Source organism: Corvus brachyrhynchos, unplaced genomic scaffold (assembly GCF_000691975.1).
Source record: "Corvus brachyrhynchos isolate BGI_N302 unplaced genomic scaffold, ASM69197v1 scaffold166, whole genome shotgun sequence".
In the NCBI taxonomy this organism is placed as follows: Eukaryota; Metazoa; Chordata; class Aves; order Passeriformes; family Corvidae; genus Corvus; species Corvus brachyrhynchos.
The window spans coordinates 861898-887523 of NW_008239671.1; the positions used below are offsets into that span (position 1 = coordinate 861898).

The 25626-nt window shown below is 50.0% G+C and overlaps 1 protein-coding gene across 1 annotated transcript in view; it reads left to right on the forward strand.

Annotated features, from left to right (window-relative positions):
* The window catches only part of DDRGK1 (DDRGK domain containing 1), a 27470-nt gene extending 16532 nt beyond the window's left edge, over window positions 1-10938 (forward strand). Inside the window, exons 4-8 of the mRNA XM_017742428.1 lie at window positions 1823-1945; window positions 3978-4016; window positions 7139-7195; window positions 7869-7917; window positions 9413-10938. Of these exons, the coding sequence (XP_017597917.1) occupies window positions 1823-1945; window positions 3978-4016; window positions 7139-7195; window positions 7869-7917; window positions 9413-9585 (441 nt within the window). The 3' untranslated portion in view covers window positions 9586-10938. The remainder of the gene's footprint in view (window positions 1-1822; window positions 1946-3977; window positions 4017-7138; window positions 7196-7868; window positions 7918-9412) is intronic.
* Window positions 10939-25626: the final 14688 nt, after the last annotated feature.

A 25626-nucleotide genomic window follows, 5' to 3' on the forward strand; every position in this document is an offset into this window, starting at 1 on the left:
CCTCTCTAATAGACAGGGGGAAGAACATTATTTTTGTCTTTCCAGGGTCAAGATTAAATTTAATGCTCTTACAAGAGAAGAACAATTTGCTGTTGCTTCCAAATGAAATATGGTTATGTTGCTCTTGGCATCTGAAGTGCATATAAGGAAAAAAATCTGCTGTTGGATTAATTGTTGTGGTGATGAATGACCCAAAAAATGATCTTGTTTTGTCTCAAGAGCTTCCTCAGACCTGTAGATTTTTCATGAGATAGCAGTTTAAAAAAATGGATTTGGCTTTGCAGATGCACTAAGATCCGTTCAGTCCTGTTTTTCTCATTCTTGGATGTTGGCAGGATTCTTCCTCCTGACTTTCTGGGAATTTGATGGGAAAAAAAAAAGAGACCAAATACTCTTAGTGTTTTATCAAAGGGCAGCTCTCCCATCTCCATCTCTGGTACCTTGCTGGTTTTGGCCTTACGTGGCATCTTTTATAATATGGATATTTTTCTCGGTACTGAATGACCTGTTCCTGTCTCTTCCTGTTTTAATGGAACAAATATTTACACCCCAGCTATTTAAGGAAGCAATTACCATATTACTGTCACAGATGTAGCATGGCAAGCATTTCGAAATCAATATCATTGTTCTTTAAAAGATCAATTCCCCTGCTAATGATAGAGGAGTGTCCTGGGCTTGTCACTGAAATTTGAAGAACTCCTCTGTTTGTTTTAATCAGCCTCTGGAATGTGATGGAGGCAGAAGCCAGATCCTTTTGGAATTTCTTTGTACCAGGTGCTGCACAAACATAAATTTCTCTATGGAAGAAACTGTCCTGTAAGGAAACATTTTTGTTCTGTGTGAGCCATGGAATCTTTTAGATTGGAAAAGGCCTCCGAGATCATCAAGTCCAACCTTCAAAGTTAATCCAACCTCCTCTTGGAGAAGAGCAAAACAAATTTTAAATTAAAATAATGGAAAGCTGCAAATTTAGGTGTTCCTGGTAAAAAACTGTTGTTATTTGAAACATTTTCGAAGTAATCTGTCATGTTCCCAAACCTTTAATCACCATTTTGCTTTGTGAAGGTGTGAATTCTACAGAACCAGGCATCACCATGCTGGGCTTGGAATTTTCTGGGTCAGCTTTATGGCAGTCTTTAAGGCTTTAAGATTTATTTCAGGGGTAGGCAATGAAGGTTTTTTTTATTGCAGATAACTAAAAGCAAAGCCTGAAGCTTTTGTTTAACAATCAAATGTGTGAAAACCCTTGTGTTAATATAATCATGCCTTGCCTCCTGTGCCTAAAACACTTTATACAGTCCTTTCCATTCCATGGAGGCACGGCTTGCTGGAGGAAAGTTTTCATAAGAAAAGAGATTTTCCTTGAAAATTTTGATTTTACTTGAAACTTTTGCAGGCCAGCTTTTCCTCTCCACTGTGTAACTCCACTGTACTTGTGAGCCCTCCCAATGTCCTGTAGTGGCAGAGCAGAATTGGGGCCAGTAACCAAAAGTGTGGATGTTGCATCAAAGTGCAGGGAGGGGCAGGGACTTCCTGTCAGAAGCAGCAGATTCATGCAAATGAAGCAGGCAGGTTGCTATTTAAGAGTGGTTTTCTGCCCTCTGTCAGCTCTGGTAAGAAGCAGCCTTGGTGTGGGAACCAGCACTGGGTGTGAGATGGTCACTGCCTCGGGGGTGGCTTGTGACACTCGTGCCATCAAGGGAGAGCTTGGACTCATTTTAAAAACTTTTTATGTGCTGGCTGCAGATAAAGAAGATGCTGCTTCACTTAAAACCTTACTTGGGAAAGAGCAAACTGACCACTTGTCATCTTTCCTGTCCAGGAAGAGGAAAAAAGGAAGGCAAAGGAAGAAGAGGAGAAGAGAGAGTATGAAGAGTACCTGAAGCTGAAGGAGAGTTTTGTAGTTGAAGAGGAAGGGGTTGAAGAATCAATGACAGAGGAACAGGTATGTGAGGCTGGTTCTGCAGTTCCCCTTCTCTTTGTTAGACTTGCTGCGTTCTGTCTCGTGTAAAATGAACTCAAGAGCAGGAGTCAGGCAAAGGTTTTTCCTTGTGAAAGCTAAATTGTGTCCGTGGCACAGGTTAACCTGCAGTATTTCCTGGGGGATGCTGCAGTTCCTCATACCAGTCTCCTATGGGTTATTTTAGAGTTCTGAGGGAAATGTCTCTTGCTGGAAATGAGTTCTGTCCTCCCTGTGTCTAAGAGCTGAAATAAAACTCATTCTGGAATTCAGATAATCTCACCATCAGCAGCTCTGCCTTACCCACAGAGACTGACCCAGCAAAGCTGAATTTGGAGTTTGAAAGTGCCCTCAGACCTTGGGGGCAATTTCTTGAGTTTGGGTTTATTTTCTACACCAAGAGAGCTGCTGTGAAATCAAATTGAAAACCAAGCTCTTGTCTCAAAAGGCTTCTGATGAAGGAATTCTCAGGACAAACCCACACTGCTGCTCCTGTGGCTGCCTGTGGAGCTGCTGCGGATGGAGGTTGAAATGTGATACTTGATATAATATCACAGCAAACCTGAAAAAGGTTTCCTGTCGTGGGAGGCAGAGTTCTTGTTTTGTCTGCTCAAAACCTGTTAGACACAATTTATTTGCTATCACATCCTGAAATTGCTCTTGGGTTGTAGCTGCCAATTTGAGCTGTCCAGTGCATTTCTGGGGAAGGATTTATTTCAGGGCCATGTGTACATTTGCTCCTCTGCTAAAGAGACTCTGGAATTAAATGGATTTGCTTTAGTGTGACTGAGAGTGGCTTTGAGCACAGCAGATTGTGCCTAGTGTCAAGCAGCATTGACTCATTACAGACTCTCACTGTGGACCCCTTGCCATCAAGAAAAATTCCTCCACCACACCAGGATTAACACAAAGAGAAGTTGTATCTGGTGATGGGGAATTCCTTAAGATGCAGTGAACAGCAAAATGCACACTTTTATTGACAGTTCCTTCAAAAATCTGTGCCTGTCCTGTTAGGAGACGAGATTATCCCTGAATTTTGATGTGTTCCACTTCAAACACCCATTAAAGCTGGGATATGTTGATTGTCCATATTCCTACAGCTGCCTGTCAAAGAGAAATTAATCTTTCTGGATGTCAGAACAGAGAAGGGTGTTCCTCACCTAGAAGAGCTTGGCAGGCAGTTGATGATGCCTGGATCTCAACCTGAGATAACTTCGGTAGGGGTGGGGAGTTAGAATTTGAACTGCAGGTGATTTAAAAGTCATACTCAGAAATTATAACAGGTACAGAGTTATTTGGAGACAGCAGAAACGAGAAAGAAATTAAGTAGCCACCTTGGCCTCGTGGTTCCTGAAGCATTTCAGGATCCTGTTCGAAAAGCTGACTCTGCCTTGTGTTGTCGGAGCTGCTGTGCCAAAATGCTGTGCTGAAAATCCACCTCCTGAGTCCAGGGCTAAGCAGTTAATTAATTAAGGCTGATTGACTTCCAGGGTTGCAGAGTAAGCTGATCTCCTGTTAACGTCAATGCACATTGTTTGCATTGCCTCTGCAATGGAGCTGCTGCCGTTAATACGCTGCATTCCAGGTGCATCCCTTTGAAATGCTTGAGCCTCCCCAGCTGTTGTGCAGCTGTGCTGCACTTGGCCATCTGCAGGAGCTGTGTCCTGAGTCACTCTGGGTTTACCTCTGCACAGAATGTCCTTGGTGTGTGACTTAACCATGCTCAAACTCACTCAGGTGTGGTTATTTTGGGGAAGAATAAAAAATTTTATAACCTTTCAGAAAATGCATAAATTGTACCTGAGCCACATTCTGTCTGAGAAAATACCTGTCAGAAATCCCTCGTTAAGATTAAATCTGGATTATTTTTCTTCACAGTTCAACATCTCAGTGTGTGTAGTTAAAATTTAGGAATTATGCAATCTAAACACTTTTATAGTATTCATACTCAGCAAGTTTTTGATGCATTTAATGCTCATGAATTTGAAATAACAATTGTTTTCCTTGCTGTCTCCAGTCTCGCAGCTTTCTTATGGAATTCCTGGAATATGTTAAGGTAAGGTGCCATTGGTTTTTCTCCTTAGATTATGTCAAATCCCTTTTGTCAAAGAGGGACATCTTTACTTCCTCTTTCATTTACTTAAATATTCAACGAGTAACAAGAGTGATACCTTCACTAAGTGTTATTTACGGAACCAGCACAAGCACATCCAGCATTGCTAAAATTGTTTCATTCCAGCTGGGTCTTGGCTTTTGGAGCAGGATGTGGCTCTTGCCCTGTGTTATAAAGACAGCCTGGTGGATCTCCCTCAGAGTTTATGGAAGCAATGTTTGCTGTGGATTGAGATTTGGGACGTTCAGGTTTTTTTGTTTGTGAACATCAGCCATGGTTTTAAAAACCTGTCTCTCCATGTGAGCTCAGCAGTAAGGAGAGTTGCTGTACCAGGAGGGTGTTTCTGGGCCTCCAACATTGGCATTGGAAAGCTCAATCCCGACTTTTCCTGTGATTCCTTCACATCCCTGCAGCTTGCATAATGGTCGGCAGGGCAGTTTAAGAAGCAGCTCACTTGTTTTAAACAGGGTGTGTCAGTCTCCCTTTCATCCCATTGTATGGTTGGGTATTTAAAACCTGAGGTGTGTCCATGAGGATTTAAAACCGGAGGTGTCCACCTCCGATCGGTGAGGACAAACGCTCTCCACTCTTGCTATAGATAGCAAAGGTCAGATGCATTTTTCTCCTCTCACTCTAACAGTGTCATGCCAATCTTTTTTTCCTAATGAATCCCTTTCTCCCCTTACTGGAATCTGAACTCTCAGGATGTGTGACGTGTGTGGAAGGCTTCTCTAGCAAGCAAATCACTTGGATACTTAGTGAGCCCCTAGTCATTTTGTATTCCAAAATCTCACGCTTTGGGCCGGTTTTGCATGTCCATTATCCCAGCAAAACCCTGGACTTAGAGCTGATTTATCTCCTGGACTCACAGATTGGCCTCATGGATAACTCTCCTTAGGGAGTCCTTTGGAGTGATTGCCAGGCAGTTCTGGACAAGAGCTCAGTGCAGAGCCCCTCCAAAGCTCTGCAGGGCTGCTCTCTGCCTCTGTTCTACCTCTGTAGGTAAAAAAGGAGATTCCAGTGTCCCTTGGGATCTTCCACAAACACTGGGAGTTTTCCAAGGGATGACACGGCCGGGGCAGACTCTGCCCATTGCCCCGGGGGTTGTGGTGGATGGACCAGGTTAGTCACAAACTCCCAGTTCAGTGTTGCAGCACTAAGTTTTATATCAGTCACTCCATCTTGACGTCAGAGAAATTAAACTTGGGCTGAAAACTGAAGTCTGAATATTCGACACCTGATTTCCTCTGCAGAGCTGAGCTGCAGAACTGGGGCATCGCTTTCTTTTACGAGTTTTAAGTATTTTTCTTTAATCTTGAAAGTGTGCTTAACATACAGATTACATATTGCCCTCATCTTCTGTTCTGTTCACAGAAACCATTGACAGGAAGCAGCGCTGAGCTGCTCATAGCTGTCTGAAAAAATGTATAAATTAATTGGCATTTTTTAAAAAATAAAACTGAATTTAGCTCTTCTGTTGAATAATTTCTTATGCTGGTATCATTGACTGGATATAGCTCAACCACATGCTTCATTCTTAAATGTTGGAGTTAAAATGCAGCCTCTTGCTCTGTTTCACCCCTTGCTGAGGACAGCAGCAGCATCACCCCTCAAATGAAATGAATTCAGGAAAATGTGGATATGTTTTTGTTGCTGAAGGAAAGTTAAACCTGGCTCTAGAACATGATGCATGTGGAGAAGTGTTTCATTCCCTTGGGACCTCACATTGTCCTTGTATTCCAGAGCCTGCGTGTGGGGTGCATCCTAATCCCACCCCACCCCCTCGGGCTCTCATTCCCAGCAGGATCTGTCGTGGAAAGTTTCCACTAAACGTGGTCATTGAGGGGGAGAACATCTTTAAGTGAAGGTTTAAGTCCTGTTTTTCTTGTTCATGTGGCTTTGCACCAACACCCCCCCAGTCCCTTTAAAAGAAGATGTGACGAATGTTGGCAGTTCCCAGCTCTGAGAACTGAATTCCATGGACTGGTTCCAGTTCCATGTGTTCAGTCCATGGTATTCAGTTCTCTAGCTTGGCTGCATCGAACTTCACAACTGCTAAATCTGTGTGTGGCTTTTTTTTTTCTGTCTGATTTTATTAATGAAAGAGATTAATCTATTTCAGCCTCTCTTTATTTCTTCAGTGGCCTCCCAGTGTATTCTCAAGACCAGAAACAAAGGACTTTATTGTTTGAAGTATTTAATTTGTTAATGGAGATGCAGCTCCTGTGGCTGTACATACATGGATTTTAGGAATGTAGTCCTGAATATCAACTGAGCTTTCCAACAGTTTTATCTTTTCCAAGCTCCTTACAAACAGCGCATCCTTTTGCACCTAAACAGTTGAGTTCCTAAAACTTTGGCAGAGAAGAAAACAGGAACCAAGTAGCTCAGACAAGCAGTGCAGGTGTTTTCTCTGGAGCTACAGAGAAGCACAAAACCAGATGTGAGCAGTGGTGGCTGCACCCTGACTGAGAAAAGCTGCAGGAAGAATCTGTCAAAAGCAAAGTGACAATTTGCAGTTCCAGCAGTGACAATTTTAATAAGGTGTTGGCTTGCTTAGGAAGATTATTATGGCATTAATACACACGACATCAGTAAAACAGACTAAAGCACTTAATGCTGCCAGTCTTGCCTGGGTTTTATGTAAGTGCTGATGCACACCAGTGAGCGTTTTAAAAGGTGCTTTGAAACATCCCTCGAAGAAAAAAGGGACCTTGATGAAACACACTGGAAATTAAAGGTAGCAGCTGAGGAACTCAGGAGGTGGGGGAGCAGAGCCATGGCTGTTCCTTGTGGTCATCCTGATGGAAGGAAAAGTCCAGGATCAACGCTGGCAAATGTGTTTGAGTCTTGCCCTAAGTGGGTCAGAGCACTCAGTCTTTCCACACAGCTCACTGCTTTAGGTAACTTGAGAGCTTTTTTCATCAGAGGAAAGTGCTTACTAGGAAAAGTTAGTTACAGGGACAGGTTCTGCTTTGTCTGGTTAATGCATTTTTTATTTGAATGGAAAAAAAAAAAATCCCAACCTTCTCATTCATCAGCTTAACTCTTGTTTGTTTCCACAGAAAACAAAGGTGGTCCAGCTGGAGGACTTGGCTTCACATATGGGTTTAAGGACACAGGTAAGCACTGACTTTTGGGGTGGAAGCACTAATTTTTGCTGGGTCCCTGCCTCCCTCTTAAACCAGAACTCCATTTAAGTGTGCATTGGGTTACTTAAAGGAATTTATCTGGTTAAAATCTAAATTATAATTTCCTTCTGCAGTCATATAACGACAAGAAAAAGAGAGGTAGAACTGTAGAAACCAGTCTTAAGGTCCAGTGGACCTGCATGCTTGGAGTAACTGTAGAGTAAACTCAGCCATAAATTCAACAAGTTGTTGCTTTGGGTTGGTAGGAGAGGTTTGCTTCTGAAAGGAGCAGGAAAAGACATTAAAAAAATGTGGAATTATTGAGCAAGGACCTTGGAGAAGGACCTCAGTGTGCTTCATGGAACTTCATGGCACTGCACAGCCTTTCCATGGGAAGATTCCTATAACCCCCTGCTCCTTGAAACAGCCAGGTAATGGAAATAAAAGTCTCATTTAAGGAATAGGGGAATTTAATTTGAACATTCCAAAACGCAAAAACAATTCATCCCTCTAAGACCAAAGGGCTTACTGCATCTCTCCATGTACTGAATTCCTTAACCCTGAGGGATTTAAATGTAAACCCCTCTGTAGTTTATCTGAATGTGTGAAATGTTTTTTGCTTCCCTTTTGATCAGCCTGTTATTCCTCTTTCTCTTCTGCACAGGATGCAATTAACAGAATCCAGGACCTGATGGCAGATGGCACCCTGACAGGTGACAGCCAAAGCACAAAGGGGATCTTTCGGTAGCTGGTGAAGAGGTGGTGGTGCAGAAAATGCCTGTTGCAGAGAGAGACTTCCAGTGTCATTCCTGTTTTAAGGATCTAGTAGGACTTGATAGCTAGATGTTTCTATTTTATTTGTTTACCCATCTGCTGAAGGCCTCTTGGGGTTGCTGAGCAGCAAATGGTGCCCTCTGAACTCTGAATTTGAGAGGATCACTGGGATGATTCGGGGTGGCTTCCAAGCCTGGTGGCTGAAGCCAGGGCTGGGGTATGGCACGTGGGAGAGACAAAACATCCCAGAGCACTGCAGGATGCTGGAGTCAGTGAAGTGTTTTTCCCAGCCACGTATCCACCCAGTCCAAGTTGGAATGGCAGCAGAGACTGAGCATGAGCAAGGCTGGTTTATTGCTGGGCAGCCTTGTTCTTTGCAAGGGTGAAGTAGGGGAAGGTGCCAGCACAAACATTTACTGACCTGATCCTGTGCTCGTGGCTGGGGAACAACTGTCTCAGCAGGTACATGTGGATGCCCTTTTAAATGCCCTAAAAGTGCTTGGAATAAGGAGAAGGATGTGTGCTGTCCTGGCTGGCTGTGGCCCAAAGCCAGGGAGGCTCTGCCTTGGTGTAGTACATAAAAACAGAGTTCTGTTCTCAGTCAGGTTGGAGCAACTGAAATATGGAAAGTGAGCTGCATTCCCTGTCACAGGGGAAGCTGGAAAGGCTGAGCTGGGCCCCACAAGGACTCTCAGTGCCCTCCTGGCCCCTCCTGCTCTGCCTTTCTCCACCAACTGCCTGAGCTGAGAACATGAGCACCAAAAAAGCAGGGCTATGAGGATGGGGAAGGGTCTGGAGAGGAATCCTTGTGAGGAGCAGCTGAGGGCACTTGGCTTGTTCAGCCTGGGGGGAGACGGAGGTCAGACCTCACCATGGTCTGCAGCTCCTCCTGAGGGGCAGTGCAGGGGCAGCTCCGATCTCTGGGACAGTGACAGGACCTAGGAAATGGCTGGAGCTGGGTCAGGGGAGGTTTAGGTCGGAGATCAGGGAAAGGTTCTTCCCCCAGAGGGTGCTGGGCACTGCCCAGGCTCCCCAGGGAATGGGCACAGCCCTGAGGCTGCCAGAGCTCCAGGAGCATTTGGCCAGCGTTCCCAGGCACAGGGTGGGATCGTTGGGGTGGCTGGGCAGGGCCCCGGTGGGTTCCTTCCAGCTCAGGACATTCTGTGATTCCATGAAAACGAGGCACCTGTGGAGCTCCCAGCCAGCTGTGCCCAGTGCTCAGAACGTGTTCCTTCGAACAGAATGAGCATTCCCAGGGCCCTGGGCTGCTGGCACAGCCCTGCTCCAGCACCCGGCCGTGGCGAGGAGATAAAAGCCAGCCTGGCCTAGATAGGAAGTGCTGCCTCAGCAGCTGGAACGTCCCTTCCCAAAGCAGTGACTGATGCCTGTGGGGAGCCCAAGTGCTGACTGCAGGGTCCTGTCTTTGCCCTGCAGGTGTGATTGATGACAGGGGAAAGTTCATCTACATCACTGCAGAGGAGATGGCAGCCGTGGCCCAGTACATCAAGCAGCGAGGCCGAGTCTCCATCGCAGAGCTGGCCCAGGCCAGCAACTCCCTCATCAACCTCCAGCCTGACAGCAGAGCTGTGGCTCCAACCGTGGCCTGAGAAAAAACACTGCAGGAGTTCAACCTCTTAATGAATAAACCACGTAATTAAAAGCAAACAAGAATCTCCCCGGTCCGTTCGTGGTGCCTGAAGGTAGGATGCTCTTGGGAAGCATCAGCTGCAAACTCAGAAGTTTTGCTTTTCCTTCTGTTAGAACTGGTGTTAAATGGGAGAGTTGATTGTACACGAGACTGGCCAGGAACTCAAACACTGATGCACCTGTAACCCTTGGAGATCAGTAATTTATCCCTTGGCAGTCAGTCTCACGTTGCTATAAACAAACCTTTTGTCCTTTGCACGTTCTGTTGTCTGTATCAAATAGATTGGGGGTTGATTGCATTCAGGATTCTCCAGGCTTGCTCTGCACTGTGGAGCTGTTTAACTTCATGATGGACACAGCCATAGGTATGTAGGTTTTGGCTGCTGTACCCACACTGGAAGGAAAGAGTAAAAAGAAAATATTCTAAGTTTGTCTTTGTTCTTGCTGAAATATATCCCAAAACTCTGGAAAGAATGGTTGCTCTGTTGTGAAAACTTCCAGGGGCTAATTCAGGAAACCTTTGCTATATAAGTATGTTTTCCTTGGTTTATATAATATAAAAAGTTGGCTTGCAGACAAGCTGCATCATTTCCCTGTAGCCAAGAGACAGAAGCCCCTCCAGGGAAGGGCTAACTCGGCTCATTTATTGTGCAGGCCAGTTCTGCTGATACCAACCAGATCCTGGTGATTCATCCTTTGAAGTCAGAGCCAGCTCAGAGTGTCTGAAGGTCTCAGACACCCCCACCCTGTGGCCTCTGTGTTCTGCAGGTTTGGGGGTTTTAAAATAAAAGCTTCAGACACTCTGAGTCATGCAACTAATGTTCCAAGTTAATGATTATTAATGTATTAATTGTATGGGTCACTGTATTTCCTGCGTAAGAATATTTATTTTTTAGATCATTCCTTCTCCTTTCTGAAATCAGCAGAATCTATGTGGATAAATTGAGGAGGACAAGAGGCTTTGTCTTTGCCAAAGTTCGAGTTAACTTGAGCAGACTAAAAGCCACGTTAGCAGTGGGATGAGACAGCAATAAAACAATGGAAGGAAGCACTTCCTTTTAATCTCTGCACTGCTGCTGGATGTGAGAGTGCAGGAGAGTGGAGTTCCACCAGCACCACGTGTTGGTGTGAAAGATCAGCACATTCTTAGTGCTGTACAACCACAGCCAGCAAAGAGTTATTTAACATTTGAGGCTTGTAAAGTCTCTTACTTATGGATTTCATATTAAATTTTAAAAAACATTTGGTTTTGCCATTATTTTTTTGTTCCGTCTTAAACTACTCTTGTAATAAAATCAACAATATTGAAAGAATTGCAGAGGTTTGTGTTAGAAATGGGCAGGGACACAGCTGGGGTAAGACATGACTGTGTAGCTCTGCCAGCAGCTGCTCTGCTCTCTTAATCCTCTCCCACCATTTCCATTCCTGTTCTTTTCACCCAGCTGCATCCTCTCAGCACTTAGGAAAACTCCTTTTTCTCTCATTTTGGGGTCTTTGCTGCATGTGAATTGTGAGGCTGGGGACTTCCATGAGCCAGGGGAAAATAATGCAGGTAACAAAAAACATGAGGGGGCTTCTAACTCTGCTGAAAACTCCTGTGGAACAAACTCTGCTCTGCCTTGAAGGAATTCTTCCACTTCTCTGTGTTTCCTGAGTGGCTCTAGGAGGTGAGGACAGGTGGCTGTTGGTGCTCTGACCCTGTGCCTTGGGGAACAGCCACCACTCTTCCAGCTGCAGCTCAGTTTTCTGTTAAGGAGCTCTTGGTGTTTTCTAGGAATCCACTTCCAAAGTCCAAGGAGGCAGTTGAAAGTCTGGAACACCATTGCTTCAGGCCATCTGTTTGGATGGTTTATAAATGAGGCAATTCAAACCTACGCTGCTGTTTCAATCTGCGTCTCTGGAAGTGGAGGGGGAAGAAATTCAGGGCTGTGCCCCCAGAATTACTGCACTGACTGAATTCTAAACAGACATTTCATATATCCCAGAGAGACATCTAATGGGAGGAGAGTTGTTCCCTCCCTGCTGGCACTGAAATAGGGAACACTCCTGGGTGTCCTGGCTGAGCTGGGAGTTGTCCCCAGTGTCATGGGTGAGGATGGTGGCTGAGGGTGCTGGAGGAGAGGTGAAACAGTCTGTGGGTACTGGAGTGTTCCTCTTTCCCCAATGTTTAGGTATTAAACTGTCTTTATCTCCCTCCAGCATTCCAGAGCCTAAGAGGGGCTCCAGGAGAGGTGGAGAGGGACTTTGGACAAAGTCCTGGAGTGACAGGACAAGGGGGAATGGCTTCACACTTAACAGAGGGCAGGGTTAGATGAGATACTGGGAAGGAATTCCTCCCTGTGAGGGTGGGGAGGCCCTGGCACAGGGTGCCCAGAGAAGCTGTGGCTGCCCCTGGATCCCTGGAAGTGTCCAAGGCCAGGCTGGACAGAGCTTGGAGCAACGTGGGATAGTGGAAGGTGTCCCTGCCCATGGCAGGGGGTGGAACTGGATGGGCTTTAAGGTCCCTTCCCACACAATTCCATCATTCTGTGGTCTCAGCCCATGAGTTTTCTTGCTTTTACCCCTCTGATTCCCTCCCTCATCCCATGGCCCTGTGGTTCTGTGAGACTCAGCTGCCAGCTGGGGTTAAGCCCTGACAGTCTGGCACAGTCAGCACCAAATACAGGGCAGCAAAACCCTGATAAAATGGTAAATACAGTAAAATTCTGGGCAGGAGATTTTGGGACGATGCATACACAAATGGCTCATCAGGATTATCCTGTGGGCAAGGGCAGCTCCTCCCACTGCTCCTCTTTGCTAGAGGCAGGATGGTGTTGATATTTTGCTTCCTGCTGCTTTGTCCAATCTGCTTTCATCAGTTTTAAAAGGGTGGAACATCCCCCTATTATCTGACTTTCAAAAAACTCCATTCCCTATTTTCTATGAAACTTTGTCCATGCATTATGCAGCATTTTTCCTCATGTTTTCCCTCTGAAGTAGCACAGGACTCCCAGGTACTCTGGCTGTACATGGAAGGAATACTACTACTACTACTACTACTAAGTACAAGCTCAATTGTCCTAATTTTGCCATTCCACCCAAAGGTAAAGGCCAGGAAAAATGAGATTGGAAACCTTGTCTCCAGAACACACAAGGTGAGATCTCAAGGATCTCACAAGGATCACAAGGAAAACTCCAGCTTCTCTTCCTATGAAATAAATGGAGTTTATGTGAAGTGTTTACAGGTTAGAAAATAAAAGCAACAAATGTCACAACTTTTCATTTTTTACCCATCACCCTCAGGGTCTCTGAGTTTTCTCTGTAACTATGGATACTAGGAACAGATTTGGGGGTTTTTTTCTTGTTTGGGGTTCTGTTCTAATTCATGTTGCATGTTCATCATTTTAGGAAAATGTTAAATATCACAAGATGGCAGTGAATTACAAAGCTGCTGTATTCCCCTCTGCGCAGGAACAGCCACGTTCTGCAGTCACAGATTTCTTTCTTTTTAACCCTAAAAGCAAATCCAGATCATTAATACGAATCTGTGGCTGCAGGGATCCCTGCAGAAAAAAGCTGATACCCAGGGAAGTGTTGTGCCTGCAGCACTGCAGGGTTGGGACTTTAATTCTTTTCATCTTCTTTGCTACAAAAGAAAAGTAAAACAAAGGAGGGGGGAAATATCTCCTTCCTGCCCTAAGGACAAAAGAACATTTTATGACCTCTCTGGATACATCTGGAGTCATCAAATGTGACATTTTCTGTCCCTGGGGATGAGGTGGAGCAAAGAGCAGCATCAGCTGGCCTGGGATAAAACCCCCACACCTGGGGTGCCCCAGCCCTTCCCAGCCCACCTGGTCCAGGTATGGCTTTGCCTTCCTCACCCAGCCTGGTGTTCCAGGCCAGGCTGGACAGGACCTGGAGCAACCTGGGAGAGTGGAAGGTCTCCCTGAATGAGATGGGCTTTAAGGTCCCTTCCAACCCAAACCAAAAGGGTTCTTCAAAAGGCATCTCATACTGGCATGGACTGGTTTGGTGATGACATTAGAGGAGCTCCAGTTTTATTCGTTGTCCAGTAACCCAGTTCATTTCCCTCCTAGAGCCAAAGACCTGCCCTTCCCTTTCTGAAGTGAACCAGCTGAGCTGGTTATCCCTGAAGCCCACAGGCCCTGTGCAGACCTGCACTCTGGGATGCAGTCCAGCAGCAGAGGCACAATTCCCTTTGGTCTCTCTTTTTCAGACCTTGTAGTGGCCTGGAAGTTGTTTAAGATGACCAAAAGCAGGGTCAGAATGGTTGCAGAGGGGATCTCGCCCTGTGCTCAGATGTGAACTGCAGGAGGGATGGGCACCTCCTAAAACACCTCCTGGCCAGGTGGATCCAGGGTCCCTGCAGAGGACAGAGATTCCTGGTTTGTCTCAGGGGAACATTCCTGCCAGCACCAAATTAAGAGCAGGGGACAGAGCAGAACAGTGGCCCTGCTTGAGCCTGGCAGGGGATTCTGGGATCAGGAGTGTGGGTGCCACAGTCACGGAGCAGGACATGGATATCCTGGTTCTGATGGTACCTTTGGACCATCTCTCACACCCAGAAGAGCTGGGGGACACTGGTGTGGCTTTGTTCCCCATCCTCCTGCTAGGAAGATGCTCCTCTGGAATGCTGTGTGTGAACTTCTCCCACTTGGCCTGAGCTCTTTGGGAAGGGCAGAGCTCAGGTGTCTGAGGGGATCAGCGGGATCATGGGCCCAGGATGTCCAAGCAAGGAGAAGGCTGGGATGGGACAACCCCTGCAGGAGGTGCTGCTGCAGCTGGGGTTGAGCTGGCAGCACCAATAATCCAAATTTCTCTCGTCTGCTTCAGGGTGGGATGAGGACATCGCACAGGAGCACGGCGGCTCCTGAGGACACCTTTCCCTGGGTGATGGTGACCAAGCACAGGGTCAGGCTACCCCACTGAAAATCATTTAATACCTCAGTGTTTCTGGCCATCAGCACAGGCGATCCCATGTTCCAGCTCCTGTCACCTTGTCCCTAAAATGATCACTCACAGGAATCCAGGCCGTGTCTCCCATCTCCTGCCCCACAGTGTGTCCATGCCATCCAACAGCCTGACATGTGTCTCACGTCACCTTCACGACCAGGAGCCACCCACAGCCGAGGTTTCCATCCTGTGCGCTGGGATCCCTGATCCCCGTGAGCGCCTGCTGACAGGAAGGACGGGAACGGATGGAAAAGTGCAGCAAAGCTGCAGCTCTTGGTTGTAACCCTGAGAAACGAGGCTGAGCTGCAGCTCCAACACGTCCCACGCTCATTGTGGTGCCTCCACACAGGCAGAGGAACCTCACACCCATCCCCTCCCATCTGCACCCTGTGGGCTGGCATCCCTGATCCCCGTGAGCACCTGCTGACAGGAAGGACGGGAACGGATGGAAAAGTGCAGCAAAGCTGCAGCTCTTGGTTGTAACCCTGAGAAACGAGGCTGAGCTGCAGCTCCAACACGTCCCACGCTCATTGTGGTGCCTCCACACAGGCAGAGGAACCTCACACCCATCCCCTCCCATCTGCACCCTGTGCTGCCACATTTATTTCCTTGCTGCCGCTTCCATCAGTGCACTGAGGGTGGGATTAACTCCTTCAGGGTGTTCTCTTCCAAGGGCAGCCACTCTTCATCCTGGGGCTGACCTCACCAGCCCTTCAGGGTCTTCCCAGGGAGGCCAGTCCAGCACGAGATGTGCCCAAAGCTCCCAAAATACAACATGGGCAGTTCTGGGCATGATCCTGGTTTGTGCCAGCGCTGGTGTGGCAGCAGGGCCAGGGCAGTGCCCGTCCCCTGTGCTGGCACTGCTGGGGCACCTCCAGTCCTGGTGGCTCTTCTGGGCCCCTTGTGACAAAAAGGACATTGGGGAAGGGGCTGGAGCACCAGGAGCTGCTGAGGGAGCTGGGAAAGGGGCTCAGGCTGGAGAAAAGGAGGCTCAGGGAGGACCTTGTGGCTCTGCACAACTCCCTGACAGGAGGGGGCAGCCGGGGGGGGAGGTCGGGCTCTGCTCCCAGGGAACAGGGACAGGAGGAGAGGGAACGGCCTCAAGTTGTGCCAGGGAGGTTTAGATTGGACATTGGGAAAATTTCTTCATGGAAAGGGCTGTCCAGCCCTGGCACAGCTGCCCAGGGCAGTGGTGGAGTCCCCATCCTTGGAAGGATTTAAAAGCCATGTGGGAACATGGGTCGGTGGTGGCCTGGGCAGTGCTGGGTTCATGATTAGACTGGGTGATAGAGGGCTTTTCCAACTTTACTGACTTCATGATTTGGGGTCATGGCCACTGGTTAAAGTTTTTCTGGCAGAGCCCGCGGATTCAGGGTGACATTCTTCCAGTATCTGGTGGCCCCAGGTGAGCTCTGCTGTGCCCAGACCACTCGGTACCAGTGTCCCTGCCCAGGTTTGCGCTGAGCTCTGCCCGGAACATCTCCGACCTGCCCGTGCTCTTCCTAACCTCCCCTCGCCATCCCGGCTCCTCCAGGAGATGGCAGCAGCAGATCTCGCATCCCCCCCTCCCGCGCAGCATTTCCATGGCAACGGCAGCGAAGCATCCCCTAGAACCTGGAGGGCGACCACAAGGTTAGGGAAAACCATCGTATCCCGGCACACAGCCCCTCTCCCGGCTTCCCGGGGCTCGGGAAAGGCTGGAGGAACCCGCTGGTGTTCTGCTCTTCGCCCAGCATTGCGACATTGAGGTGACAACCGGGGATTGGGGTTGAATTAACCAAGGCTGCCGAGTTTTACTTCTTTTAACAGCACAGAAAAGCCCCCGGAGAAATTACGCAGCTCCTGGATGCACTGAAAAAGGCAGGACTGACAAAAAGCTTTGCAGCATCTTCAGTGTGTAGCGGCCATCGGCCGGGAGCAGCCGGAGCAGGGAATTATTGGCGAGCTTAGATCCTGCTGCTCCTAAACAGAGGCTCCGGAGTGTTTGGGAAGCTGGCTGCTCCCGGCTTTCCTCCCGGAGTAAGCAGCTTAGCACGTGTGGTGTAATCCACGGCCGCGCTCGTGGCAGGAGCAGCGCGGGGAGCTCATCAGCACTTGGGGATGCTCCTGTTGGCAGCACGGGGAGCGCCGCGGCTCGGCCGGGGATTTGCACGGCGAGTTTTTGGCAATTAGGCACCTCCCTAATTTGAACAGAACGCTGAACTGTCGCCGGGGACGTGTCCCTCCCTCTGTGGCTAATGCCACTCGCAGCGGGGTGAATCCTGCGCAGGTCATGAGCTGAGCTCCGGGATGCAGCTCAGACCTGGGCTGGAAAGCTCCAAGGAAGGGGTTTTCCATAGAATCACGGAATTTGGGTGGGAAAGGACCTTAAAGATCATCCAGTGCCACCCCCTGCCACGGGCAGGGACACCTTCCACTATCCCAGGTTACTCCAAGCCCTGTCCAACCTGGCCTTGGACACTTCCGGGGACCCAGGGCCTGCCACAGCTTCTCTGGGCATCCTGTGCCAGGGCCTCAGCACCCTCCCAGGGAACAATTCCTTCCCAATATCCCATCCAACCCTGCCCCCTGTCAGTTTAAAGCCATTCCCACTGTCAGCACAAACGTGCCATCGTTCTGTGGAGTCAGGGCACGGCTTGAAGTGCTGTTCAAGCAGGGCAAAGGCAGTGTTTGGAAGGGGTTGTATCAAGTTCTCAAGGCTGCTCTGTTGTGTCAATAAATTACATTTGATTGCTCAGTTTGATGCTTTCATCCCTGGAAGTGCCCAAGGCCATGTTGGATGGGGCTTGGAGCCACCTGGGATAGTGGAAGGTGTCCCTGCCCATGGCAGGGGTGGAACAAGATGGGCTTTAAGATCCCCTCCAACCCAACCCCTTCTGTAATTCCAGTGTTATTCCCCTCAGCACTGGGGGGATAACCCAGCACTCCTGATTTGTTCTCTGTCGTGACTCACAAGCTGATCCCTGGAGCTGGTTCATCCCTTTTCCCCCCAGCAGAAAGCAGGAACAACACAGATCTTGTCCCAGGGCCGCTCTCCAGCTGCTGGATCTTTCCCTTTGGGATTCAGCTCCAGCAAGAGGTGCTGACCGTGCTGGTGTCACCCTGCTGGGACCTGACACAGCACAACCAGGCACTGCCCTGCTGCTGTTCCAGCCCTGCTGACCAACTGCTGTGGTTTCCAGTCCCAGAGAAGGACTGACACAGCAGATACGACCCCACAGAAAAACACACATCATCATCATCATCATCATCATCATCATCATGCCTTTGGGATCCTTAGGAATCTGCCAGATGGCTCCTACTCTTGTGCAGTTTTGGGTTTCCTCTCTGGAAGGATTGCACCTGTTTTCCTTTGGAAGTTTCGTTGGACATATCCTGACTTGTTTCATTTTATAATTTGAACAGCTCTGAAGGGCTGCAGCTTTTACCAGCTCAGCAGTGGGTGAGGTGCCCTCTCCCAAGCCATGTCCCCACGGTCTGGAGAGTCAGGAGTGGAGGAGGATGGCACAGGAGCAGGACAGGGACCTCAGCTGTGGTGCCCAGCTCCATAGGACCCGGTCAAGGAGAGTGGGAATGGCACAGATCAGCTCTCCTGGGCTGTTTGGTCGCTCTCCAGAGATGCTGCATGACTCTGTCTTCTTTTTCCCCTTGCTAATTTTCCCTGCTGTCATTATTTGCCTGACTGGCAGAAAGGATTCGCACTGAGTTAGCAGTTTATTCACATGCACACTCATCCCAGAGAGCTGCCACTCACCAGCATGCCGAGATATTTTGGGTAAATTGAAATGGAATAGAATAAAGCCAGAATGCAAAGCAAACTGCTTGTGCAGACGGCAGAATGCACCGGTGGTGCTTGCAAAGGACCTTGGTTTTCTCTGCTAGAAGGTTGATTATGCCAGGGAAGTCATCCTGCCCCCTGTCCAAAGCAGTCTGAGCTTTATTTTTAATCTCTGAGGAGCTTCACAAACACCCAGGTCAGCCCAGCTGTTTGTCCTGTTCTGAAAACCCACCCCAGCCTCTGGACCCGAGGGAGCTTTGGCCGCTGGCAGTGACCTGACCCATTCCCTCAGCCTGTGGGGCTCCTCTCTGTGTGGGACAGCAGAAAAGGAAAAATTCCCACACAAAAGCACCCCCCTAAAAATCTCCCAGAGCTCTGTAGTGAGGATGTGGGGTCACCCTATGTTTCGCATGCCCAGGGATCAGCTGTAGCAAGAGCCAGGGGCTCCCTCCCTCGCAGACCACAGGGATTGGGCTTCACCACATCCCCACCCTTCCTCCCAAACCCAACCCCCTGTGTCTACTCCAGACAATAAACTTGGACAGAAACGTGGCAGAAGGATCTTCTCCAGAGGGTTTGACTCGTGCCAGGCGTCCTGTTGTTCTCCCAGCCAGCTGAGCTCAACAGGGAACATCAAATCTTCAGTTTGATGGAGCCTGCTCTGAGCCAAGGCCAGAAAAAAAGGGAGAAAAAGGAGTTTTTCTTCCTCTGCAAGACTTAAATCAGGCTGTCAGGAACCACTTCCTTCCTCTACACCTCTAGATATTGAAATTGGCACGTTCTTAAGATGTCCAGACACCTTCTGTGAGGAAAAATCCTACACTGAGCAGAGTGGTTGCAGCTGGGCTCCCATGGCTCTGTCCCTGCCAACAGCTTTAAATAAAAATGTATTTTTAACATAAAAGGGCAGGGACCCATCAGGACAGGAATGACCTGTGCCACCAGAGAATCCAAGAGGTCCCTTGGGTAGAGAGGGGATTCTCCCAGGTCTCTGGAAGCAGGTCACGATGGGATGGTGTCAGGGCAGATCCAAGGGGGACAGAGGAAGCCTTCAGATGCATTCAAAGGCTGTGCTGGAGGCTGGAATGTCTCTGCTTCACTTTTCCTCCCTCTCCACCTTCCTGGGAGAGTGTCTGGGTTTGCTGCCAGCTGGGAAAACATTTTGGCCGAGGTTTGGGCATCCTACTAAGATCCTTTGAGACGAGCTGGAGCTGAAACTGGGGTTGGAGAGGGAAGGACACTAAAGGCCCAGCAGGTCCCAGTAGGGAACAGGGTCTCCCCAGAGTGAGGGACACCAGCAGCACACCCCCTGTGCCCCCCAGCTCCTCCCAGCCCCTGTCACACCTTGTCCTGGGCTCTGCAGCGACGTGAGCTCAGGGGCTGAGCTGAGCCAAGCACAACCCCCTGGCTGAGGCTGTTCCCAGCCCCACCTGACATTTGCCAGGGGAGGTTTCCAGCCCCAGAGCTGCCATTCCCCGCTAAATGCAAATCCCTGGCAGTGCAGCATCCCCGTCCTCTGGTCCCTTCCCCGGGAGCATCCCCACCTGCATCCCTCCATCGGTGACACCTGAACTGGTTGTCATGGAAACCGCTGGGCTGCCTGTCTCCCCGTGTCCTGCCCGGCGCTCTGCTCCCTCCAGCAGTGGATGTTTGTGGTCTGAGGTGCTCGGAGCGATGGTTTCCCTGCACACCTGAGAGTGGAGCAGCCCGTGGGCTGGTAATGTGCTCCCGGCAGGTGATGCTGCTGGAATTAGTGGGAAGTGAGGACAGACTGGGCTCACAGTGGACCCCACGAGTATTTCCCAGCTGCAGGTGCTGTTGGCTGAGCTGGAGGCAGCGATTCCCAGCTCTCCCGAATCCAGGATTGTTCACATCTGCACATCCTGGGTGCTGGTGGGGATATGAGTGAGCAGAGCCAGCTGCAATGCCAGCTAAATATTGCCAGGAAGCCTCTCATTTTAAAAAAACCCCTAAAAACCACCAGGATCCACCCCCTCTACCCATCCCCAATACCAGAATATTTAGGGGTGTTTTTAAGAAAGCTGCAGAGGGTGTTGACTCTGATTAATTTCAGGGTGGGTTTGATGCTGTTGGACAAAATCCCAGAGAATAATGGAATCACAGAACCATGGAGTGGTTTGGGTTGGAAGGGACCTTAAGGATCATCCAGTGCCACCCCCTGCCATGGGCAGGGACCCCTTCCACTGTCCCAGCTGGCTCCAAGCCCCAGTGTCCAGCCTGGCCTTGGACACTTCCAGGGATCCAGGGGCAGCCACAGCTTCTCTGGGCACCCTGTGCCAGGGCCTGCCCACCCTCCCAGGGAACAATTCCTTCCCAAAATCCCATCTAACCCTGCCAGTTTGAATCCTTTCCATTATCCCCACACTTCTTTTATGACACCAGTTTGGGGTTTCATTCTGAGTTGTTGTTCTGGGAATCCTTGCCCTGTGATGAGCATAGCTGGGAAGACGAGGCCAAGGCCTGTGGGAAGACAGGGATCACTCAGCACCTCAGCTTTTATCCATCATCCCTAAGGAAGACCCCAGGGAAAAGCTGTGCTCAGGGTAGCCAGCAATTCCATGGAGAGCAACAACTGGTTTCCTCTGGAAATGGGCTAAAAATAAGCAAAACCTAAAAAATGTCTGCCTTAAGCCACCCTAAAAACATTGCTCTGGTTTGTGGTGAGGAACCAGGGTCAAATGACACCCAGGGCATGAAAAAAATATGAGCTCCTTGAACCCTTTCTAGCTGCAGTGGGATGGGATGGGATGGGCTGGGCTGGGCTGGGATGGGATGGGATGGGATGGGATGGGAAGAAAAGGAGATGGGGGAGGTTGCATATGAAAGGCGTGGAAGTGAGGCCAGGAGAAGTGCCAGGTGTCCCAGCAGATGTGACAGTCCACACCCGGTGCTCCCCAGAATCAGCCACCCCATTTGGGGTGGATTTGGCCCCTCTGGCAAAGAGGGATGGAGCCTTTCTTCTGCCTCCACCCCCCCTCTGTGGAGCCCCTCGGGCATTTTGTCCCAAACACAGGCGCTAATCAGGGAGCCCGATGTGTCTAATTAGGACTGGTGACAAACCCCCCCGCCCAGCAGGATGATTTCATCCCAGGCCAGGTGTTGGGGGACGGGTGCCAGACTGCTCTTGGCATTCCTAAAATCCCTCCTCAGCAGGCTCTGGGAAGGAGAAATCCGGCCATGGGATCCACCTGCCTGCCTGGACTCTCCCCCATTGCCGCCACCTGACTCGCTCCTCTGAAGCCCCTTTTTGGGGGGCTACATCTGTATCCCACCCGGAACAGGGTGGGATTGTCCCAAACAGGATGCAATTCCCGCTCCTGGTCCTTTGTTCCTCCAGGAAACAAAAGGCAGGAGGAATTTGCCTCACTCCCACTTGGCACTGAGGCCAAGCACACAGGTGGGAGCATCCAGAATTCGGGAGAAGGTGAAAATGGGATCTGGTAACGCAGCAGGAAAAGGGGATGAGGGATGAGAGCAGATCTCACAGGGCACTCCAAAGCAGCTTGCTGGCCTGGAAATGGGACAAATCTGGATGTCCAAGGAGACCTGGGACAGGGATCCACCCTTTTCCAATGAGCTGGAGCTGATACTTCACCAAAAGTGAATCAACAGTGGTTTTGTTGACGGTATCATCCCATTTTTTCTAGGAGTGCTGCACCCCGGGAGTGGATGGGAAAGGGTGGCTCAGGCAGGAGCTTTATGGCTTTGGATAAGGATGATATTTCCAGCTTTTCGAGGGAAAAACTGAGGGTGGACGTGACAGCAGCGTGGATACAACTCCTCCTCTCCACGGGGGTAAAACAGCGGCCAGGGTGAGCAAAGGGTGGAATCTGGGGAGCAGAAAACAACCAAACCAGAGCACCCCGTGGAGGAAAAGTGGCCCTGGGGAGCTTAATTAGCCCAGCAGCTCTTCAGGCATCGTCAGGGGATTATTGTCTCATGATTGTGTCTGTCCCATTTGGAAGGGACAATTCCAGGGGTTCCTGGTGAGACCAGGCTCTCCCTGACCTCCTGGGCACGGCTGGGTGGAGGCAGAGGGGTGCTCAGGGGTGTCCTCTCCTCCACTGGGACATCAGCAGTGATGGGATGTCTCAGGAAGCTGCAGGACACCAACCTTCCTGCTCCACTGGAGAAGTGGAAATCTTTCCCCACGGCCTTGTCCAAAAGAGGCAGGTTTGGCTCTGCTTTAATGGTGAGCTGAAACTCTGCGTGGAAAGCAAACATCTCCTCCCAGGGATTTCTTTTTCTTTGGAGAAAACTCCATCAGTTTCCATCCAAGATGCGTTCACACAATTTTCAGCACGCTCTGTGTGTGACTCTGCCCAAATCCCGAGCAGGGAAACTGAGGCACGGAGCGGGATGTGACAAATGCTTACAGTGGCACGTGGAGGGACCTGCCCAGGACAACCCAAAGGAGGAATTCAGGTAACCTCTGACATCTAAAACACCACAATTGATTTCAGAATCGTGGGATCTCAGAATGGCTTGGGTTGGAAGGGACCTCAAAGCCCATCTCATTCCACACCCTTCCACTATCCCAGGTTGCTCCAAGCCCCCTCCAACGCAGCCTGGGACATTCCCAGGGGAATCCACAACCCTCCTTTGGGCACCCTGTGCCAGGGCCTGCCCACCCTCCCAGGGAACAATTCCTTCCCAAAATCCCATCTCACCCCGCCCCCTGGCAGTGGGAAGCCATTCCCTGTGTCCTGACACTCCAGGCCCATATCCAAAATCTCTCTCCAGCTCTTACAGCCCTTTTAGGTACTGGAAAGTGCTGGAATGTTTCCCTGGAGCCTCCTCCAGGCTGAACAATCCCAATTCTCTCAGCCTGGCTCCAGAGCAGAGAGGCTCCATTTTCTCCCCTCATGGCCTTCCAGGCTCCCTGCTGAGCAGATCTCTGCTCTGCACCTGCTGCCTGATTCCTTGATGCCAGACCTCCTGAATTCCTGGGATCATGCATTTCCCTTTTAGGAAGGAAGATTTGTGGGCCAGGGGGCAAGAAAAAACCCATAAATCTCAGCTCTTATTTATCACCTCTCACTGTAATCCCTCTCTGAATGACACAGCACTCACAGCCAGGGGGGACTCAGCAGACGGAAGCCAGAGGTGTTTCCTGCTCCAGCTGTGCTGGATTCCCACACAGATCCCCCCTCCTCTGCCCATCCTTCTGTTCCTGGGTGTCCCTGCAGTGGGGGTGACCCAGAGAACTCGGGGTTCTCGTTGCTCCTCCACAGCCCTGGCCAACCCCGGCAGCACCGTGATGCAACTGAGGCTTGCACAGACTTTCCAGCTGCAGGAATTAATCTTTTAAACAGAAGCCCAGGGGGAAGGAAAAAAGCAGGAAGCACAGAGGGCAGGCTCAGGGCGTCTGCCTCGGAGCAGGTCTGTGTGAGGCAGGCTCAGCACACGTTGTTCTGGCCACCTTCGCTGAACTCTGCTGGCACTGTGTGGGCGTTCACTGCGGGGTGCTTGGGCTGCCCTGCTGCTTCTCTCCAGGCTCCAGACTGGGAGAAACCTCCCTCCAGTGTCCCTGCCCACGGAGGAGGGTGGAATGAGGTGATCTTTGAGGTCTCTTCCAGGCCAAACTGCTCTGGGGTTCCATGACCCGGTGCCTCGTGGGTGCCTGGCGAAGGAGGGACGGTGCTGCCCCAAGGCTGGTCCTTTCCTAGGATTATCTTCCTATTCCTCCTCCAGATCCAGCAGATCCATGGATAACGCTGTTGGCTGGGAGGAGCTGCTGAGGATCCCCGGGTGGGCAGCTCTCCTGGACACTGGAGTGGGGCAGATCCTGGGGGAACTTTACCCAAAGAAAAGGGCTCAAATCTCAATGCAGCACATCCTGTAGGAGTGGACACACTGACAGACCAATGGCCTGTTCATCCTATAGATCATCCATCCTATGGATCACCCACTAATGGTCCATCTTGCTCAGTGTCCGACCTCTGAGAGCAGGGAAGAGGGGAACAAAACTCCAGCCAATGTGGAGCGATTATCCACAGCCTCCAGCAACTTCAAATTCAAACAGTTCCTGTCACAGAATGATCACAGAACTGTGGGATGGTTTCAGTTGGAAGGGACCTCAAAGCTCATCTCATTCCACCCCCTGCCATGGGCAGGGACACCTTCCGCTATCCCAGCTGGCTCCAAGCCCCATCCAGCCTGGCCTTGGACACTTCCAGGGATCCAGGGGCAGCCACAGCTTCTCTGGGCACCCTGTGCCAGGGCCTCCCCACCCTCACAGGGAGGAATTCCTTCCCAATATCCCATCTCACCCTGCCCTCTGGCAGTTTAAATCCATCCCCCCTTGTCCTGACACTACTTGCCCATGTAAAAAGTTGCTCTCCCTCTTTTTCACAAGCCAGAGGTGGAATCTTTGTCTGGAAGAGCTTTTTGGCATCCATGTAAACATTTTATATTTGCAGCATCCCGCAGCAATAATTGCTTGTTTAGCTGTACAGGTGATGGAGAGAGGGTCCCTGTTCTGCCTGATCTGTCCTCCCCGAGTGTCACTTGGTGGCTCATTTGTCGCCAGCTCTGTGTCCTGACAGAGGGGCCAGCGAGGAGTTGTCCACGTCCTTTTTCCAGCCACTCTTAATTTACAATTCATTTCCATCCCATCCAAATCCTCCTCTGTCACCCCTCCAAAAAGAGATATCAGATATCCCTTATCTCTGAACCTTCTTTCACTCCTCTACACACCCTCCCCCCAAATTCCTCACGAGGGGTGATCGGGATGAACCAAAGCCCATCCGAGCATTCCCGGGGGGAGCTGGAAGACCCCAGGGAGCACGTGGGCAGCCCTCTGATCCCTTACATAACCGCTGGCACGGTTTGTTTTTCTTTCCTGACTTTGATTTCGTGTGTGCTTCTCCCGCGCTCGCTGCTCCTAAAGCCGCTTAGAACAACGCTAAACCCCGGCTTAGCCAGAGCTGCTCTGCTCCTGGGTGACTCACTGAGCACTTTCCCTGCAAGAAAAAGCCTCCGCCCTCCTCCCAGCATCCCAAAAGGATGAGACTGGCTCTGCCACCCCCTTCTGCCGGTGCTCACCCACCACCTCTGCCACTGAAAGGCTTTTCTCTCCCTCTTGCTGAGACCAGATTTGACTTTTTTTTGTTTCCTCCCCTACGTGGTGACTCTGATTTGGGACCTGCCCCATGCCCATGCTGACCATGGCCTCCTCAAAGGGTTGGCCAAGGTGTTGGTCATCCTCAGAAACACCAGCCGGCTAAACTTCCCCCCCAAAAAA